The 16,564-nt window shown below is 52.6% G+C and overlaps 3 protein-coding genes across 3 annotated transcripts; all 3 read left to right on the plus strand.

The window, feature by feature from the left end:
• Nucleotides 1–60: 60 nt before the first annotated feature.
• Nucleotides 61–1,740, plus strand: TRAPPC1 (trafficking protein particle complex subunit 1). Its single transcript, XM_057536264.1, has 5 exons — nt 61–113; nt 224–322; nt 475–545; nt 891–1,029; nt 1,326–1,740. Exons 2-5 carry the CDS (start codon nt 224–226, stop codon nt 1,452–1,454), a joined length of 438 nt encoding a protein of 145 aa, XP_057392247.1. The 5' UTR covers nt 61–113; the 3' UTR covers nt 1,455–1,740.
• A 581-nt stretch (nt 1,741–2,321) lies between these two features.
• Nucleotides 2,322–9,383, plus strand: KCNAB3 (potassium voltage-gated channel subfamily A regulatory beta subunit 3). The gene is made up of 14 exons (XM_057536144.1): nt 2,322–2,950; nt 4,303–4,346; nt 4,436–4,473; nt 4,713–4,792; nt 6,081–6,125; nt 6,227–6,271; nt 6,486–6,529; nt 6,726–6,812; nt 7,087–7,172; nt 7,318–7,438; nt 7,523–7,617; nt 7,695–7,815; nt 7,968–8,056; nt 8,365–9,383. Exons 1-14 carry the CDS (start codon nt 2,709–2,711, stop codon nt 8,440–8,442), a joined length of 1,215 nt encoding a protein of 404 aa, XP_057392127.1. The 5' UTR covers nt 2,322–2,708; the 3' UTR covers nt 8,443–9,383.
• A 4,511-nt stretch (nt 9,384–13,894) lies between these two features.
• Nucleotides 13,895–15,969, plus strand: RNF227 (ring finger protein 227). The gene is given in 4 exon segments (XM_057536287.1): nt 13,895–14,291; nt 14,294–14,410; nt 14,508–14,595; nt 15,315–15,969. Coding segments are annotated over 3 exon segments (570 nt in total). The 3' UTR covers nt 14,564–14,595; nt 15,315–15,969.
• Nucleotides 15,970–16,564: the final 595 nt, after the last annotated feature.

Consider the following 16,564-nt stretch of genomic DNA (forward strand, 5'->3'; position numbering starts at 1 on the left):
GAGAGAGGTATAGGGGCGGGGTTATTGCTCCGCCGCTAGAGCGCGTAGACCCGGTGGGGCGGGGCTCCGCGGAAACCGGAAGTATCGAGTGACGGGCACTCGGAGAAGTTCCGGTGAGTTCGGGGGAGGGGTCCACGTCTGGTTGGAGGGATCCCGGGCTGAGAACTGGAGCCTACGGGGTGTGGGCGGTCCCGGAGCGAGGCTCACATTCTCTGCCCTGCAGATGACTGTCCACAACCTGTACCTGTTTGACCGGAATGGAGTGTGTCTGCATTACAGCGAGTGGCACCGCAAGAAGCAAGCGGGGATCCCCAAGGAGGAGGTGACGAGAGGGCCCCGCGCAACCCGGGTGACCTCATATCTCCAAATGCACATTGTCCCAGTCCAGCTTCTTCTCTCCAAACCCTGGTTCCTTCGCACCCCAACCCTGGCTCCTTTAAAAACCGAGAGCTAACTCTGCCCCTCTCCCTCCAGGAGTACAAGCTGATGTACGGGATGCTCTTCTCTATCCGCTCGTTTGTCAGCAAGATGTCCCCGCTAGACATGTACGCGTAGTCAGAGGGGTTGTTGAGGGAGGGAGGGAATTCGGGGGTGGGGGAAACTTTCTGGAGTGGAAGGGGCTTTGGCCCCCAGAGAGGGTAAGGAGACAGAGAGGCTGAGTCCGGGGCAAGAGTGCAGGAGCTGGCAGGAGCGGCGGTGGGGAAGATCTGAAGGTAGAGAGGTTGGGCAACGGGGCTAAATTGAGGGGTGAAGATGGGAGGTGTCTTTAGTCAACCAGCCTCCTACAAACGACATGTTTAGAGAAGAGGGAGTCAATCTAGAGGAGATCAGAAGAATCTCTTTGGGAGAGATTTCGCTTCTATTCCTTAACATCCTCCTCATCTCTGCAGGAAGGACGGCTTCCTGGCCTTCCAAACTAGCCGTTACAAACTCCATTACTACGAGACGCCCACTGGGATCAAGGTTGTCATGAACACTGACTTGGGCGTGGGACCCATCCGAGATGTGCTGCACCACATCTACAGTGCGGTCAGTGCCAGCCCCTCGGACCCTTCCGCCAAAGCTTCAACAGCCATGGCCACTTAGAGCCCCCAGACTCCTTCAGCTTCCCTGCCCTAATCCTACTGTATTGTATCTCTATTGAAGTCAGACTTCTTGGGACCCTTTAGGTCCTTATACACTCCCACCACCAGTTTCTCCCCAAGGAGGGTTTGCCTTCCAGCCCTTGATCGCTGTGCATTCACACACCCCTGAGGTTATAGTAGGTTTGGGGTTGAAAACGAGAAGTGTTCAAAGCCTGGCTCTAACACCCTCCCCCTCCACAGCTGTACGTGGAGCTGGTGGTGAAGAATCCCCTGTGCCCGCTGGGCCAAACTGTGCAAAGTGAGCTCTTCCGCTCCCGACTGGACTCCTACGTCCGCTCTCTGCCCTTCTTCTCTGCCCGGGCTGGCTGAAGGAAGCACTCTACCTCACCCCTCAGAAGAATCCCTGTCTGTCTGGGGCCCTTTGTTTCACCTGAGGGCCCCTACTGGAAGCCCCACGGCCCCAGCTCCTCCATCCCCGTCAAGCCCCTCGGCAGCCCTCCCAGGGGAACAGCCTAAAAAGCCCTCCATGGTGCCCTTCCCATCACAGGAAGGAAGCCTACTGGAGTCTCTACATCTCCAAACCAGGCCCTCTCTCCAGTTTTATCCCCTACCTGACTCTGGGAGAAGTACAGAATAAACTTTTTATCACCCTCTGCGACCTGAGCGTGTTAGTTTCAGTGGTCGATTGGGGCCTGCCCCTCTCATGAAGGCTTGAACCAGGGTTCACATCCCCTGAGCCAGCAAAGAGGCTTCGTCCACGGGTTTCTCAACAGCGGCACTGTTGACGTTTGGGGCTGGATAATATCTTGGTGTGTGTGTGTGGGGGGGGGGGTGCTGCCGTGTACTTTGTTCTGGCCGCCACTCACTAGATGCTGGTAGCACATCTCCATGTCTTTCTCTTTCTCCCTCTTCTCTCACATGCGCGCGCGCGCACCCAGATCGTGACAGTCAACAATGTCTCCAGATCTTGCCAAATGTCCCCTAGGGGAGAAAATAGCTCCCCGACTGAAAACCACTGGGTTGGGGGAAGGCCGACTGGCCTCGGGGTGCAGAGAGTAAAACCACCTTCCCGGTTCTGCTCTCTGGTTCCTGTGAGCCCACAGAACACGCTGGAGCTCCGGAAGGTGGGGCTTATGCAGATGAGCGGCAGGTTTTGGCTGGGAGGCGGGCGGCTTTATGCAGATGAGGGGGCGGTGCCTGCATGTTGATTAGCTGGGCCCGCAGCCGACGCGGCTAGGAGTCTATCGGGTCCCGCTGCGGTTCGGACTGAGGTGGCATCTCTCTTCCGCCCCCCCTCGTCCCTAAGTTCCTACCCTCCGAGGATCGCCCTCGACCTTTACCCTCGTCCATTTCCCCCTTTCCTCCCTGCGCCAGTACCCCCGAATCCTAATCGCTCCACTCGTGGCGCCCCCCGCGTTTCTCCTCTCCGCCGCAAACCCCGCGACCTCCAGCAGCCCGCCCCCGCGAGCCGGATCCTGCCCGGCTGCTCCGGCCGCAACCTCCTCAGCCTTCCTGCTCTTCTAGGGCTCGCGCCACTACACCCCCGGGTGTCTCCCCTCGGGCTTCCCGGTTCCCTCCTCCTCCCGCCCCCTCGGAGCCCCTCCCCCGCCTTGGCCAGCCGGCATGCAGGTGTCTATCGCATGTACCGAGCAGAACCTTCGCAGCCGGAGCAGTGAGGACCGTCTGTGTGGACCCCGGCCGGGCCCCGGGGGCGGTAATGGCGGGCCGGTCGGCGGGGGGCATGGGAATCCTCCGGGGGGAGGAGGGTCGGGCCCCAAGGCCCGGGCCGCAGTGGTCCCCCGACCCCCAGCGCCCGCTGGGGTCCTCCGAGAGAGCACCGGCCGAGGCACTGGCATGAAATACAGGTATGGGGGTGGCCAGGCAGCCCGCCACATCTGCTCCCCTTTCCTGACCCCTGAGGCTTCCTGGGATGCTTCCAGGACCCCCCCAAACTTCGCTAAGAAGGTCCCGGCTCACTCCATCTCCTCTTCCCATCACTGGCACTCCCTTACATGGGCCCTCTCTTGCTCTCCGTCCAGTCCATACCCCCGACTAGTAGAAAATCAAGTTTACCAAGGTTGACCAGGCCTGTCAGACCCAGGGGATGCTCCTAAGCTTCCCTCCTTACCCTCAGGAAGGCGAGGGATGCACGGATCTCCAGGCTGCACACACACACACACACACCCCTGGATGAAGTGTCCTTGGGTCGTGTCCTGGGAAGATGGGGGAAGGAAACGGCTTCTCACTCTGGCCTGCTCAGTGTGCCTGACCCAGATACTGTCCCCACATGCCCCAAGGTCTCCTGCAACCCTTCTTGGTGGGGAGAGAAGTGGGGCCCTTGGAAGGATGGACCACATCTCTCAACCCCCTGCTGAGGGACAGGGGCCATGTGGGAAAGATGGACTGAAATGTAACCGACTTTATCTCAGAGAACCGCTGGGCTCTCAGGACTACCAGTAGGGGGGAGGGGAGGGGCTCCTGCTTGAGAGTGAGCAGAGGTCACTGATCTGACCCGGCTTTGTCACTTGAGGAATTTGATCCCCTCCATGTGGTGGCCCTGATTGGGAAGCTGAGCGGACTGCCTGGGTGGGGGGTCCTTGGGAGGAGGGGGCTCTCTTGTTTGAAGACAGACTTCACAAGCCAACAGGAGCAGAGGGAGTAGAGAGGGGAAGAGGGAGAACTGGTCTTTCCTCTCATACTCTCCACCCAGGTGTCCTACCTGCCTTTGTTGGAGGCCCACCTGCCTATCTTATCCAAGGATCCTTGCCTGCCTGAGTGCCTGAACTTAACTTGGTTTACCCCTTCCACCCCAGTGTCTGCCCTTTAGCACAGCACTCTCTGATGATCTGTTTTCACAAACTCAACACAATTAGCCAGTCGCATTCCTCCCAGCCAACCCCCACCCCCGACTCTACACATCCCAGAGATGACTCAAATAAACACAAGACCCACCAGCAGAAACGCTAAGCAGACAGCACATCTTCAGTGTGATAGGAGGGAACAGAGGCATTGGACAGTGGCTCCAGAGGAACAGTCATTATTTGTTCACTTATGCTATGGCCATAGCACTGCCCAATTCAGTGGGCTCACTGAGTCTAGTTTCTTTGGACTGAGACACCCTGAGTGCATCTCAGTCTGGAAGGAGAGGAGCTGGAGGCTGATAATCTATGTCGCTAATGGAGGCTCTACCCATTCCTTCTGCCTCTGTGTCCTGCAGGAACCTAGGAAAGTCTGGTCTTCGGGTATCCTGCCTTGGCCTAGGTGAGTTAGAAAGAAGAGGAATTAAGGGAAGGGGCATTCTTTCATGGCTTGCCCCCAAAGGTCTCACTTGCCTGGCTTCTCTCTTGCAGGTACCTGGGTCACATTTGGTTCTCAGATCTCAGATGAGGTATAAGTGATGGGGCCTAGAAGCAGGGTGAGGGGGTATGAGGGAACCAAAAAGGGGGGAAATGGACTTGCATAGGGGTTTGGACAACAAGCATGGAGAACGGTGGACCTGAGGTTGGAGGATGGGGAAAGCAGAGTGAATGTGGAAACCAAGGTTGAGGTCTGATGGGCTAGAATGCCGTAAGGAAGGTAACTGAGAGGCTGGTTGTTGATCTTCAACTTTTTCTCTCACCATCCTAGACAGCAGAGGATGTGCTGACAGTAGCCTATGAGCATGGCGTAAACCTGTTTGACACCACCGAAGTGTATGCAGCGGGAAAGTAAGGACTGGGGTGAAAAACTAAGTTACACTTGGAAGGCTGAGAGAATATCAGGGCTTTTTGGTTTTCCCCCTAAAGAACCCTGGGAATTCTGCATCACTAAGTTCCAACCTTTCAGCCAGTGGGGGCCCTGAAGCATTATGGGAACTGTAGTCCCAACATCTGTCTCTCTCCAGCTTTGAGGGCAATGGGGCATACTGTGCAGTCAAAATAAAATAAAACCAACAAATATTTCCTGGACATCATTTATGTGCAACTATGTGAGGATGACAAAGCTAAATTTCAAACATACTATACCACAGCACACACGGCTTCACACTGGAAATAGTAAAAACCTAGGATGACTACTCCTGCCTCTTCTTCTGGCAAACTCTTCTGCTTATCTTTAAGACTTGTCCCAGATGTCAGCTCTTCCAAGAAGCCTTTGCCCAACTCCCCAAAGTTGGTCACTATCCCCCTCGGCTCCCAAAGCACTTTACACTACCCTCTGATACACAGTTCATCAATTACTCGTTTACAAGGTCATATTCACTGCTCAACTGGGAGGCTGCTTCCTCCACAGAACTTGTCTTGCTCTTTCCCACGTCACCTAAGTACCTATGCAAAGCCTGTCACAGAGCAGGTATCTGATTGAAGGATGACATCAATATGCCCTCAAAAAGCTCACAGTCTAAGTGGTTAAACAAACAAACCAAAAGAGGAGATACGAAAGATTAAATAACAGTAGCACTTCAGTAAGAGCCCACCATAACTTAAGACTTGTCACACATTAACTCATGATTAAGTGTCAAAAAATTGTGTAGCCAATAAGAGCTATGGAAGCTGACAAGGACTGACCATAGACTACAGCAATCAGAGAACATTTTCCATAAAATGAGGCAGAATCCAAGCTAAATTTTGGAGGATGGGTGGAACTTTGCAGAGACTAAAAGAAGGGGGAGGGCAATACAAATGGTTGGAACCAGATGAGGCAGTGTCCTCCCTGGCTCCACTATAGTTGGTCCCTCTTCTCTCATCCTATTCTATCCCTTCAGCACCCAGAACAGAGCTTGGTACACAGTGATGCACAACTGACATTTGTTGAATGAATGAATGAAAACGATACAACTATAACCCTAGATTGGGAGCCCCTCTTACTTAGTCTAGGATGGGGCTTACAGCCCAATGGGCTCCTCATTCATGCTCCATTTTACAGGAGAGGAAATTAGTTGAAGGGAAAGGTGGGGAGGAGAGAAAGAAACTGATCCACTTTGGAGGGGTCAGTGCTTCTGCACTGTCTTCCTTCCAGGGCTGAAAGAACCCTAGGCAACATCCTCAAGAGCAAAGGTTGGAGGTAAGACACGTTGGGTGGGTGGGGAGGGCCGGGAGGTTGCTGGGGACATGATCATCCAAAAATCCTTTTCTTGCTGGTTCTACCATTTCTCTTTTTTCCAGGAGATCAAGCTATGTCATCACCACCAAGATTTTTTGGGGAGGACAGTAAGTGGCTGCCTCACTATAATTGGGGAGAAGATCTGCAGAGACTGTGTGAAGGTGCATGGGATGGGGGTGGGGACAGCAGTCCCTGCACCTGCTACCCCAGGTCTGCATCCTGCCTGTGAGGACCCCTGAAATCCCAGTTCCTCAAGATTCCAGGCCAGCCCTGGTCCCTTATCTTTGACACACCTCATCTTTGACTTACCTTTTCCTACAGGGCAGAAACTGAGCGAGGCTTGAGCCGCAAACACATCATTGAGGGTAAGAGTTAGGGGCTGGGGACTGGAGGTGGCTGGGTATGGAAGCCAGAGGAGTTGGGAACATTCTCTGAAGCTCTGAGTCTGAGGCTTTGAATAGGGAAGCTGGGATTTAGGTGGCCATGGCAAAGGGATAAGGTCTGAATTCTTAGGAAACTGAAGCTCCAGAGCTTACCTTCCTCACCCCATGCTTACCCCAGGCTTGCGAGGATCCCTGGAACGCCTCCAGCTGGGATATGTGGACATCATCTTTGCCAATCGCTCAGACCCCAACAGTCCCATGGAGGGTAAAAGCAGCACCCCAACCCTGACAGCCCTTCAAAATTGAGCACTTCTCAAAACCTCAGCAGAAGCCAGCCCCTGCTCAGGAGGCCTCCCAAGCTCCACAGTGGAGGCTCAGACCCCAGGACTTGGACAGGGAGGGAGGTGAAGAGCAGATACCAACCTCTCTGACTCCACAGGGATGAGTGGGGCCTTGGTGGGGCAGGCAGAGGTCTGCAAATCTGGAACCCAGGATGCCAGGGGTCTGACAGTGAGGCTCTCCCTCTCCTATGTGCCTAGAGATTGTGCGAGCCATGACCTATGTCATCAACCAGGGCCTGGCCCTATACTGGGGGACATCCCGATGGGGGGCTGCAGAAATCATGGTGAGTGTGCCACCCACCTCGCCGTCCTACAACTTGTTCCCACTTTTCACATGGCCACTCCAAACCCCACTCTACTGGAGGAGGGGGGAGTGGAAGAAAATGGAAGGAGTGCTCTGACCCCCATTTTTTCCCCACCCCAACCCAGGAGGCCTACTCCATGGCCAGACAGTTCAACCTGATTCCTCCAGTGTGTGAACAAGCTGAGCACCATCTGTTTCAGAGGGAGAAGGTGGAGATGCAGCTGCCAGAGCTCTACCACAAGATTGGTTCGAAGTCCCCTCATCCCTTCCTTTCCCTCGGCCTCACCATCACCTAGATCCCTTTCCCACATCCAATCCTCTTCCTCTTAGGTGTTGGCTCAGTCACCTGGGCCCCTCTGGCCTGTGGCCTCATCACTAGCAAGTATGATGGGCGAGTCCCATATACCTGCAGGGTCAACATCAAGGTGAGATCCGGGGGCTCAGGATGGCAGGAGTGGACTATCTGAGGAGTGGTCTTTTGCTGATTCTCCTTGGCCTCCAGGGCTACCAGTGGCACAAAGACAAAGTGCAGAGTGAGGATGGCAAGAAGCAACAAGCCAAAGTCATGGACCTTCTCCCCATCGCTCACCAGCTGGGCTGCACCGTGGCGCAGCTTGCTATTGGTGAGACGCTGCCAGCCCTGGACCCTGCAGAGGCCTTGTCTCCTCCTGAGACGCTACCAAACCGCAGACTGGTTTGTCTCTGGGGAGGACCCTCTTCCTCGGAGACACCTCTGAAGTCTGTGTGCTGTTTTTTTTTTCCTTCTCTGGCCCAGCGTGGTGTCTCCGCAGTGAGGGTGTCAGCTCAGTCTTGCTGGGGGTGTCCAGTGCAGAGCAGCTGATTGAACACCTGGGCGCCCTGCAGGTGAGGGGGGAGGGGTGTGGGGGGCAGTGTGTGGGGGGTGTCAGAGCCGGAGCCCATCTCTGTCCCCTGCCCCCGCAGTCAAGCAACGCCTTGCTGTCCAGCCCAGAATGGGCCTGTGAGGTCACCCACTACAATGTCCTCGCTTGGCAAATGAGAGGTCCCAGGGCGAGACGGTGAGGCAGGGGCACAGCTGCGACTCTTTCCCTGCCACTTGACTTCGCTGTGCGGCTCCCCGGCTTTTCGAACCTCATGCCCTTGTTCAGCAACCCTGCATGCACTGCTCTCTCCACCACCCCATTCAATTCCAGGTGCTGAGTCAGCTGACCCCGCAGACGGTGATGGAGATAGAAGGGCTCCTGAGCAACAAACCGCATCTCAAGAAATAGTCCGTCGGGGGCGCAGGGACCCAAACCGGAGCCGCTGCACCCCCCAGAACCGCTTCCCCCCCCCCAACCCCCGCCCCCGCCTCCGCCTCCGCCTCCCTCCCGCTCCGGATCCCTCCACGCAGCGGCCGGAGCCAGGGAAGCCCCGCCCACTAACGAGTTCCGGCTACAGTAGCGAAAGCATGAACAAAGCCATATCCTCCCGCAGTGGGGCTTGAGAGGGAAAGTAGTCCGCCGCCCCCTATTGCGTTCTCCTAGGCCTCCCTGCTAATCCTGGGCATGAGCTACTGGGCCGTCCCCTCTCTGCCACTTGGACTCGCTCCCTTCTCTCTTCCCCTAATCGCCGAGGCCCAGGGGGAAAAAAAAGGCAGATACAAGACCCATGCGGAGTACCTCAAAAGTGGCCCTTGAAATGTCATCAAGGGGTAACAACCTAATATGAAGTGAGTTTTGATGTCATCTGGGACAAAGGAGATGGGGCTCTTACATTCGTTACAAAGGAAGCCAGGCTGGTCCTGGCAGGAAGTAAATGATAATCTTTGGGAAACTAGGACCCCGCCTCAGCCAGGAGGTAGAGGAGGGCTTAAAACCACAAAGAGTGTTGATACTTTGTTCTTGCCGAGAGGGGTAGGGTGGGGAGTGCAGTGACAAAGCACTGATGAGGGAAAATTGATGGCCGATGTATAGCTTGTCCTGGCACAAGTGGCCAGGGAAGCCCTTGGAAAGTACGGTTGGGCCGCACTTCGCAGGAAAAGGTGACAGCCTTTAGGTCACGGCAGAGAAACGGGGCTGACATAAAAAGACCTGGGGATAAACTTTTGAGCCTTGAGCAGGACTCCCTACCCGGCAGTGGAGGACTGTAGTCTTCCTCCTGGCAATAATCTTAAAGCAATAATGATGGCCCCTCTTGTGTAAGACTTCCCAGGGAACTGTAAATAAAATCTCGGCTTGATCATCACTTACCGCGTCTGAAATTGCTGGGGGCTGAGAGGTTAGGATCTCAGTCTCACATATCTGGGGCTCTAGCACCCTGCCATTAGAAAGGTCCAGTACTACCTTTCCACTGCTCCTTTACCTTAGTGACCCAGGCATCGTGCTCCTAGTCACTGCTCTCATCAAGGACCCACACACCTGATCCTCCAGGCCACAGTTTTCTTCCTTAGAACCCAGAGGCCTGGCTTCATCGCTTTGGTGCTCCTCCCTCTGATACTCACTCTTATCCTTGTTTTGTTTTGAAAGTTATATTAGCCATTCGTCTTGTTTCCCTCTTGCCTGATACCCACACATAAGCCAATGAGCTATCTAGGTGGTTTTCCTGTGGCTGAGGGGGAGGGGCTGTTCTGAGGTTGAGGCTTTGGGATTTGGGGAAGGAGAGGTAAAATGAAAACCGGTCTATGGTTGAAATGATACAGAGACAGGGAAAAGAAATATTATAAAGAAAAAAAAGAAAACAAGTCAAAGATCAGGTGTGAGAGTGGTGGAAAAGCAGAAGCAAATGGGATTCTGTCAGATCCTTACCCTTATTCTTCCCCAAGGGACACAAAGTGGGTGGAAAGTTATAACCTTTAAAGATCACAAGGCAGGGCAGGATGAGCTCTGCCTCCCTTAAAATATAACCTCACCATCTCCCTTCTTCCCATCCTCACCCTTCCTTGATCCCAAAGCTGGGAGAGCAAAATAAAACCAATTTTCAAAAGAGAGAAGTCAGCAGCATGCCATTCACTGGATTAGCAACCAACCGTGTCAACTAATGAATACTTACATCCACTCCTATCATCTCCCACTCATTTTGGAAGACTGTGGAGGAAACAAAGAGGTAAAAATGTGTGACTAAACTATTGTTAGTTATTCTGTAACAAACATACAAGAATTTATAAATTCAAAATAGTACTCTCCTTAAACAGTTACCTTGGAGGGTTGTGCACTTATTTTATTGATGCCTACCCCATTGCTCAAAACATTTTAAAAAGTCCTCTTAGAATTACCTTCAGAGGCAGTTAGAAACCCCTTGTAAGGAATGTTCCTTTATTGTCACACCTCGTTTATGATATATACATATATATGTTTATATATATATATTTATATATATAATTTATTATTATTATTATTATTGGCCGTGCTGCGTGGCTTGCAGGATTTTAGTTCCCCGACCAGGGGTCGCCCCTGGCAGGGAAAGAGTCCTAACCACTGGACAGCCAGGGAATTCCCTCATTTACCATATTTATCACTCACCTCGTTCATTAATTTAACGAGTATTTATCTATTGAGTCCTACTATGGTACAGCACAGGGACACAGTGGTGAACAAAACCAGACTCAGAACCACCTTTGCGAAGTTTACAGATGGGAAAGGCAAAGAAGTAACAAGTAACCCCCAAACACACACAAACTTCGGTTGTCCGAAGTCCAGAGGAAAGCATGTGGTGTTACCAGAGTCTACAGTGGGTATTTCACACAGTGAGGCTGCATGGACAGCTGAAGGACGAGTGGGTGTTACTAAGATGAAAGCAAGAGGGTTAGGGGAACAGCGTACAAGAAAGCCTGTGGCAGAAAGGAACAAACTAGCCAAAGGTCTCCAAAGCCAGAATGTCTAAAGAGGGAACAGAACCAGAACGTGAGACATGGGTGGCTTCAGAACATACTGGGCCTTATAGGGCACTTCAGAATATTATCTTTATCCTAAGGACAGTAGGAAACCCTCTAAATCAGTTATCTATTGATACATGACAGATCAACCCCCCAAATTTCATGGCTTAAAACAACTTTTTAAAACTTTTATTTCTTCTCCATGATTCTGTGGGCTGGCCGGGGGCTTCCTCTGTGGTTTTCACCTGGGCTCATTCATGTGGCTGCATTCAGCTGGCAAGGCAGCTGAGCAGGAAAATCCAGTGGCCGCCCTGGTACACCTGGCTGTTAGTGCTGGCTATTGGCTGGGGCTCCTCCCTTCTCCAAGTGGCCTCATCCACCAGCAAACTTCCTTACATGGTGGCCTCAGGTCAGGGTTCCAAAAGGACAAAGGCAGACGCTGCAAGGCCTCTGAAGGAATGAGACTCCAGAACTCACACAACATCACTCCTGCCACATTTTATTAGTCAAAGTAAGTCACAAGGTGAGCCCAGATTTAAGGCATAGAGAAAGACCCCAATTCTTGATGGGAGAAGCAGCAAAGTCACGTATCATGGGAATTTGGGGCTATTAAACTACTGCTGCATTAAAAGGTTTTTAACAGGAATGGAAGTGGTGTGTGGTAGGACATAACTGGGCTTGAGCTTCGGAAAGATCACCGTAAGCAGTGTAGAGACAGGCCTGCAGAAGGCCAGAATGACTGTGGAGACTGGTTAAGAGGCTCCTGTTTACAGAGGAGATGGTGGCAGCCTGAACTAGGGTGGTATACTGGAGGGAGAGAAAAGTAGACGAATTAGAGAGATATTTAGGAGGCAAAATGTACCAGGTTTAGCGATAAGCTGGTAAAGGAAGGTGAAAGCGAGAGCGGGATCAAGGATGACACCTAGGTTTCTGGAGTTGAGTAAAGGAAGAGGTAGGAAACATTGGAAGAGATGCTGCTTTGGACAGGGAGACCATCAGTTTGGGTTCTTGATAAACAAGAAAGGAAGCTGAGCAGGCAACTGGATATCCAGGTCTGGAGCTAGAAGGGCTTTGGCTGTCAAATACTTTGGGAGCATTTATACAATCAAATCTACCTTAAAAGATTAAGATTTAATCACCAACTGAAGATATTAAAAGATGTGAGGAGATCTCTAAGCACCATTACAAAGAGAAGTTCCCAAAAAAATCTGAATTATGACAGCATCATTGGTGTAAGTAGATAGCTTCCCCCAAGTGACCATAAAGACAATAAAACTTAGAAGTTCTGAAAAGATACAAAATAATTAAAAATAATGATATACCTCCTCACAAAAGATTACTCGCTAGGGTTTAAAGAATCTGGTTTTAAAAACCAGCTTTACACTGCCTGTTACAGCCAGTGAATGCCATGGGTGTGGAGAAGCCCATCTTATGTTGACCAAAAGAAATGGGTGTTGAAGGACTTCCCTGGTGGCTCAGTGGTTAAGAATCCGCCTGCCAATGCAGGGGACACGGGTTCGGGCCCTAGTCCGGGAAGATCCCACATGCCGTGGAGCAACTAAGCCCTCGTACCACAACTGCTGAGCCTGCGAGCCACAACTACTGAGCCCACGTGCCACAACTACTGAAGCCCGTGTGCCTAGAGCCCATGCTCCACAACAAAGAGGAGACACCGCAATGAGAAGCCCACGCACTACAATGAAGACCCAATGCAGCCAAAAAATTTAATAAATTAAAAAAAAAATAAAGCATTGATAATAAAAATGGAGCTTTAAAAAAAAAAAGAAATGGGTGTTGAAAACGTTGGGTGTTTACTGTGTGCCAAGTATCATTCTAAGCACCTTGGAATCAGTATATAAGCTGATTCAATCCTATTATCATCCACATGTTATAGATGAGGAAACCAAGTCCCAGAGAAGTTAAGTAACTTGCTCAAAGTGTCACAACTGGTAAGCGGGCTCTAGAGTCCGTGCTATGAACCTCCACAACAGAATCTGGACCGCAGGTCCAGGAGAGGAGGGTGAGGCGGCAGCTGAGGGGTGGGTGGGGCACCATGAGGGAATGTGGGCTGTGAGTACTATGTCCTGTTCACCTGTGGCAGAAGTCACACCCCTGAGTCAGAGCTCAGGCTGGGCTGCTTTGCTGCAGCCATCGTGGTGTATGGGTGTCCAGGCCTGGCTACTCAGGAAGGATAGGATTCCCAGCATTCCTAAGGCCATGGTCCTGGAATCTAGGGCCCTCCTCAGGCTGAGATGTCAGCTGGGAGTTGAGCAGTTTGAGAATAAAATTTGGGAAGCCAGCCTTACAAGAACACAGGGAGGTCGTATATAACAAGAAAAACTGAGGGCAGCATCTGCTCAAACGCCCAGGAGCCCACTAAAGATTAGGCAGAATGGGCGGTGTCACTGGCTTACGAAGTACGTTCGGGTGGGTTGTGAAAGAGTGTGAGAAACGCTGTGCCAGTGGCTGAGGGCCCGGGCCCAGGGAGGGAACTGGGGATTTGCACACAGTAGAATTAAGGAACGCTGGCTCTGCGTGGGGGATAAAGGAAGGCATGGAGGGAGTGGGGGTGGGGGTGGGGGTGGGGGTGGGGGTGGGGGTTGTGCCACGACTTCCCCTCCCCAGCCCTCGCACCGCCTGGCCCTTTTCCCCCACTTCGCCATGGCTGGCATTCGGGGTCTCGCACCTCCACCGTCCACAGGCGTGCTGCCGCGGGGAGCGGCCAGACCGCCGCGTGACGCCTCAAGAGGAGCAGGGGTCTCACTATTAAAAGGGGCAACAGGCCTCGGCGCGGGCCCCAGAACAGGCCCGCTCCTTCTGTCTACGGAGCCGGCTGCGTTAGCGACGCCCTCGAGTCCGCGGCGGGCACGATGCAGCTCCTGGTGAGGGTGCCGTCTCTTCCGGAGCGGGGCGAGCTGGACTGCAACATCTGCTACCGGCCCTTCAACCTCGGGGACCGCGAGCCCCGCCGCCTCCCCGGGACGGCGCGCGCCCGCCGCGGCCACACGCTCTGCACCGCCTGTCTGCGCGAGTCGGCGGCGCGTGGCGACGGCGGCTGGGCGGCCGCGCGCGCAGTGCGTCTGCGCCACGTCGTCATGTGCCCCTTCTGTCGCGCGCCCACCCCGCTCCCGCGCGGCAGGGTCACTGAAGTCTCTGTCGACCCGGGCTTGTGGTCGCGCTTGGAGGCAACAGCGCGGGCCGCGCACGAATCTAATGGGGCGGGTGGTCCGGTTCGGGAAAGCGGCGATGTGGACCGAGAGGCCGATGACGAGGAAAAGGAGAGAAGGGGGCGGGGCCTAGGAGCGCGGGATGGCGTGAGCTCCTGCGGCCCTGGGCCCGGGTGCTGGCACCCGCGCGCAGGTGGCGGCGCCCGCTGCCTAGCAACGGTGAGGGGCCGCCGGGTAGGCAGTGGAGGGAGAGCGCCCCGGAACGCCGGTTCGGCTGCGCCCTTCCGCTGCCACTAACCGTCCTTCTTTCCCCCAGTGCTGTACTGTCCGGAGATCAAGGACTCGGCCCACATGACCCGCTGCACGCTGTAACCGCGGAACCCTGAAGCCACGGAAGAAGAAAGGTGGGAGCTGCATTCTCGGGGCGCGCTGTACTACAAGGAACTGGTACCAAGCCCACCCCCTGTCATATCCCGGATTGTCACGGATGAGGGAGGTGAGCCAAGGGCAGGAGGGAACGCCCTGGGAGATGTTGATGCTGCGCTGGGTAGGCTCCTAGACGAATCGCCCCCATCTACTGACTGTGCCAGCCTTGCATATTCAGGATGGAATGGCCCAGGGAGGATAGAAACAAAGTCTACGTTCCCGTGGGAAGAAGACAGACTATTTCCCTAGCTGTGACTTTGGCTTTTGTCCAGGGCAGCTCTGGTGTGTGGGAGCAACAGGTCCCATTTTAGCAATTCTGTGTCAATGATTTGAAAGTTTAAAAAAGATGGAACAGGAGAGAAGAGGCTGATTTCCATGTCATATTAATCTCACTTCTCTAGCACCTAAGAGAACTGAGAAGAATAAACCATACCCACCCTACTCCCTCCGCTGGTATGCCTACTAGTTTCCCCATTCCCAGTACTGTGTTCCTAAAATTGTCAAGACGCATCCCCACCTATGAAGTTAGGAGCCTCGCTTCATTTCAGAATCTCCCTTCAACCTGTTAGGGCAGGTATGACAACGTCCAAAGGGCATTTATCCGAGTCACCTCATTAGGGCCTATCAGGGATAGGAGGGAGAGCCATTTGGCAACGGCAGTGAATTGTAAACTTTTGGTATTATGTTATTTTTACAGCCACAAGGAAACACTGTCACTACTGAAGAAAGATGCTCATCATACAATTTTAAACTTGTGTCCCATATTTAGACATCACCTATTTCAGGGCAGGGGTTCAATTTAAAAGTCCTGTTCGTATCTCGTGATCGTAGAGTTACAGTCAAGGACCAGCAGCATCAGCATGACTGGGAGCCTGTTGGAAGCGCAAAATCTCAGGATTCCACTTCTGACTTATGGAATTAGACTCTGCATTTTAACAAGAATCCCAAGTGATCCATTTAAATAAAAATTTAAGCAGCACTGGTCCAGGTCCTAGACTATGTTGCATTTTCCCCTGAGTTAAAAAGGGGAACTTATTAAGAATAAACCTCAATTTTTCTAACTATGTTTTTACCTTTTTCCTTTCCTTAAGTCTGAAGTCTCAGCTTAAATATTCCCTCTCTGGGGAGGTCTTTCTCAGCTTTCAATCTGGTGTAGCCCCCTCCCTCACCCTCTGTAATACAATGCCTTGTTTTATTTTTTCACTACTTTTATTTTCTGATACGTGTTTTGTTGGTGTCCTGCACTACAGTGTAAGCTCCATGACAGCAGTGACTAACTTGTGACTGTTGTATCTGCAAGGGCAACAGCAGTGTTTTTAACATGTACTCAATAAATGCTTGTTGGAATTACATTTTTTAATATAATAGCCTCAAAAATTGTCTGGTCTCTCAGCCTCTGAGAAGCTCTGGTAGTGAATACGTGTCAAGCTGTAGTGTCTAGCAGTTCAAATCTTTGGCAAGCTATGCAGGTCTGACCACCCCCCCAACTCCTTTAAAATAAAAAAGTGTGCTTCTGCAACTGGGAACTGAACCTATGAAGCTGTAGTGACCTCTACTGACTCTTGGCAGAACTAAACAAGCTGAAGGTGGAAAGGATGATCAAAAGGATGAATGGAAGGCAGTTCTGAAACTTATCAGGCACTCCTCCCACTAAACTTCTGTCCAGTAAGTCCTGCTCTCTCTCTGATCTCAACCTGAGGCCTGTGGAGGTGTCCTGCTGTCACCCTCCATCTCCGCTGAGCTCATCACACTGGGGTGAGGGTTGGAAAAAGAGCCTTGGAGTTGTAGCTGATGATCCAACAAATAAAAACGAGAAAAAGGAAAAGTCACAAGATTTAAAAAAAGAGAGAAATGGGTAATAGGAAATGGCAGGAAGCAACACCCTTTCTTTCCTCATCCCTCCCCGAAACCAAAGAACTCCCCCACTCAAAAATAACAGAGCACACA

Source organism: Balaenoptera acutorostrata, chromosome 20 (assembly GCF_949987535.1).
Source record: "Balaenoptera acutorostrata chromosome 20, mBalAcu1.1, whole genome shotgun sequence".
Classification (NCBI taxonomy): domain Eukaryota; kingdom Metazoa; phylum Chordata; class Mammalia; order Artiodactyla; family Balaenopteridae; genus Balaenoptera; species Balaenoptera acutorostrata.